Here is a 3,976-nt window from a genome sequence, read left to right on the forward strand (position 1 = left end):
TTTTAGGAGGACTATGTATGAAGCATCAAAGTTTAATAGATCGTACCAGACCTGGTCAAATATTGCGGCATGCGAGCGCGGATGAGCTCATAAGACCACCTCAGTCCGGTGTTTTCTCGATTCGTAAATTATTTCCCAAATGGGATATAGTCGCCATCGATTTTTTGGCTCAATGTCTTCGTATGGATCCCGACTTAAGATCAAAATCTTTCATGCTCTTGGAACATCCGTTTTTTATACAAGATCGATTTGCCGATAAATTTCTTGTAGTTTTGAGAAAAAGTATCGATATAGAATCTTCTATGAATCCTTTATCCAGTAAAATGTCGAGTGAAAAAGGGCCGAGTATTTCTACGAATTTATTCGAATCATCGTCGAAAACTGTTTACCAATATTTTCCCAGGTCTTTATTCTCTGATTATTAAATCACTTTATTAGGGATGATTTATCGTCCGATTTTATTCCATTTTCATTTGTCTTCTCTTTATTTCTTTTTCCCTTCTCCCCATAGATGGCATATGCATTCTATTATCGTGAAAGATTTAAAAAACAAAACGAAGTCCGAAGCGATAGATACGATGGAATTACGCCAAACTTCGTCATCGTTGTTGCGCATCGATCCCTTAAAAAATTCCCGAAAAGTTTGTAACATAAATACCATTTCTGTCATACCAAAAACAACTTACATTCGTAAAGTAAAGAAGAAGGGAATCGCTATGCATAATTATTAAAAGGCTATATTAGCGCTTTTTTGAACGTTTTACGATTGTTTGAGTACAAATGATAATAAAAGAAGAGAATATAGAAGAGAAAAAAAATACGTATTTATTAAGGAAAAGATCTTAAATAGATACTTTAATTTCGTTTTCGTTTAATATATAATATAATATTTGCAAACGATTAATAATGCGAAAATTTGCATTTTTCTCTTTATCGATGAAAATGATATGTATTCTAGTATATAATACATCATAGTTGCTTCTCAAATTTTGTAATATTACATATATATATATATATCCCTTTGATTATATATATGTTTGCAATTGAAAAGGAAAAAAATATTCTACATTTTTATGTTACGAGATATAAATACTTATTATATATTATAAGATTTATATGTATTTAGATTTTATCTTTAAAATATCACGAAAAATTAAAGAAATTATTGATATTTTATTAATAAGAATTATAATAATAAATATAGCAAGATATCCATGTAAGTAGGAGATTTTGTATTAAAATTGTATTGTAGTGTAAGCTTAAAAAAATCGATAATATAATTTGCAATTATTGATTATTTTATATATTTATGTATTTATTTAATGAAATTTTTAGTTATCTCATGGAAAGTTTTCTCGTGAAAGTGAGAGCAATACGTTTTTCTTCTGTTCGATCGTATCATATTTATACAACATTATCATACAATATTGTAGTCTCTTATCGTCGAATAATTTAAAACATTTTTAGTAAGTAAATATGTGATAAAAATGAATCTTTAAACTAATTAACCTGTTTTTTTTGTTACAGGTTTAGAAAAGTCGTTTCTAAAGATACATATAAAATTATAAATGGATTTATATTTATCAATTGAAGTTTAAGATAGATATGCATGTATATTTAATGAACAGTATTTGTAAGAATATTTTTTCTATTATCTTATAGTTATGATTAAAATATTTTGAAAATTAGACATTAACAATTGTATTTTATTATTGCATAAAGATTGAAATTTGTGGATTGTTTAATACTATAATTTCTATAATATAGGTTCAAAAGAAGCTCGAAATGTAATAAAGATACAGAGAAAAAGAATTCGGGCAAAAGATCCCTTTTCCAAAAAACAATTTTCCTTCAATCACGAGGATAGATTTCATGATTTCATATAAATATATATATAGAAATAGATAGACAGATTTCATATTCTGTTTATAATTGAAGATAATAGAAGCGATTGATAATATACTCAAGTAAATTTAATTTATAAAAAAAATAATATACAGATACTTTTTTAGAGTTTTTTAAATATAAAATATTATGTTATTTTGTTTTTTGTTTCAGACAAAAAGAAAAATGTGAAAGAATCGACAATATTCTTCGACGAGTTTTTCCGATCGATTGCCATTATATAATATTAATTATAAATTTTATAATCGATTTCATTTTTCACGAATAAATATTCGTGTTATAAAAATAGGAAAAAACTTTTTTAAACTTGAATTAATTTAATAAAAAAGAGTAAGATTTTAAATTAAGAAAGAATTTAAAAATAAAAGAAATGAAAACAACAAAGAAACATAAATTTATAATCAAAACAAAAATTTCAATGGAGAATAGAGAATAAAAAATTTTAAGACATTTTAAAAATTGTTTGTTTTATAAATAAACATTTGTTACTTAAATAAATAAAAAAACGAATAAAACATCAAATAGACGTAATATTTTCAGAATTTTACGTGATTTTTAGGAATAATTCTGAAAAATAAATCTTTTTTTTTGCCTTTTTTCCAAAGAAATTCTCTAGCTTTCCTAACTTTTAAATGTATTTTTGCAACATTTATAATATTTATTTCATTTTGGAATATTCGTTCTGATATTACTTATTTACTTACTTTTGTATTTCCGTTTATATACATATTTCTCGTATGTTAAACAAGATTCAAAAAAAAATTTCTCGGATTAACGCCATCTCGCGTTTGGATGTTGAAACCTCTATTTCACTATTTATAAAGCAGAATGTATAAGGAGGTATTCGTGACGTTAGAAACAAAAAAACAACATTGCAAGATAAAGATGGAGATATTGGTAGCTTTGATTTTGCGTTCTTGATATTTTTTAGCATTTTGAAAACTCGACATTAAAAATTAATTAATTTACAAGCTTTTTTATTAATAATAATATTTGTGCATCTTTAGATTCGCATTTGGAATTAAAAATCTTCTCGTGTCGAATTTTTTTTTAACACGAAATTTTTTTGTTTATTAATAATTAATATAGAAAATTTCTCTCAAATCTTCTACATTCCATAATCGAATGATAAACGATTAGATTGATTCGTTCGAATAGCAACAATAAAATTATTAATTATGAGAAAGAAGTAATGATTAAAGAAGAATCATAATTTTCATAACATAAAATTTTTATAATTTTTATATTTTCCGTATTTAAAAATGATTTCCATAATAATAATAATAATAATAATAATAATAACAAATAAATAGAAAATGTATTGCGCGAAGAACGTTCGAACGTTCGGATACAAGATAGATTGTTTAAACGCGATTTGTTTTCATCTGTTTTATTTATTTGTCTCTCGTGGATACAGAATGGTATTTTTGGTATAGAATTTTAATTACAATATTCGACATTATTTTATAAAAGTAAATACAATTGTATATCGTTAACAATAATAATGCGCGTAAATCGATTAACACACGCTTCAAACGTTAGCTAAAGCATTCACGTTCACCGTAGGAATAATTATAGCTAATACGTTCACTTAGATTTAATACAATATTAATTACAAAGGAAGCTGATCGCGAATGTTTCGAGATTTATGTACAAGATAATAGAAGCAGAGATCTTAATTCGAGACAAAGTATTTAAGTATGTTATGTATATGCCTGTCACGAAACGATTCGCGATCGCACGAACGAGATTTGCACGCTTCTCCGTTTTTTCATTCTCGATCGCTATCCCAGTTATATATATGTATATAACATAGATATTCAAAACCGGATCATTATTATTATACGCGAAATTATTGGTTTAGAATTGTAATCTAATATTGGTTTATTATTTATCACTAAAAGGGAAACAGAGAAAGATTTGGAAAGACATGCAAGTATATAGGCAAATGTGCAAATAGACACAAGCGATCGGACGGACAGATGGACAAATGTACAAAGAGAAAGAAACAGAGAGAGGGTGAGAAGAGAAGAGGAGAAGAGAGAGAGAGAGAGAGAGAGAGAGAGAGAGA

General features: G+C 26.0%; 1 protein-coding gene across 3 annotated transcripts in view; it reads left to right on the top strand.

Moving 5' to 3' along the window:
- The window catches only part of LOC102674140 (cyclin-dependent kinase-like 4), a 2,994-nt gene extending 1,361 nt beyond the window's left edge, over positions 1 to 1,633 (top strand). The window contains exons 4-5 of one of the 3 annotated variants that reach the window (XM_031513159.1): positions 7 to 403; positions 512 to 812. In XM_031513159.1, coding sequence (XP_031369019.1) covers positions 7 to 403; positions 512 to 731 — 617 coding nt within the window. In that variant the 3' untranslated portion in view covers positions 732 to 812. Of the gene's footprint in view, positions 1 to 6; positions 404 to 511; positions 816 to 1,527 lie in introns of those variants that run through there. The other 2 variants (XM_006621214.2, XM_031513161.1) reach the window with 2 other exon arrangements.
- Positions 1,634 to 3,976: the final 2,343 nt, after the last annotated feature.

This window comes from Apis dorsata, unplaced genomic scaffold (assembly GCF_000469605.1).
Source record: "Apis dorsata unplaced genomic scaffold, Apis dorsata 1.3 scaffold_616, whole genome shotgun sequence".
Lineage (NCBI taxonomy): Eukaryota > Metazoa > Arthropoda > Insecta > Hymenoptera > Apidae > Apis > Apis dorsata.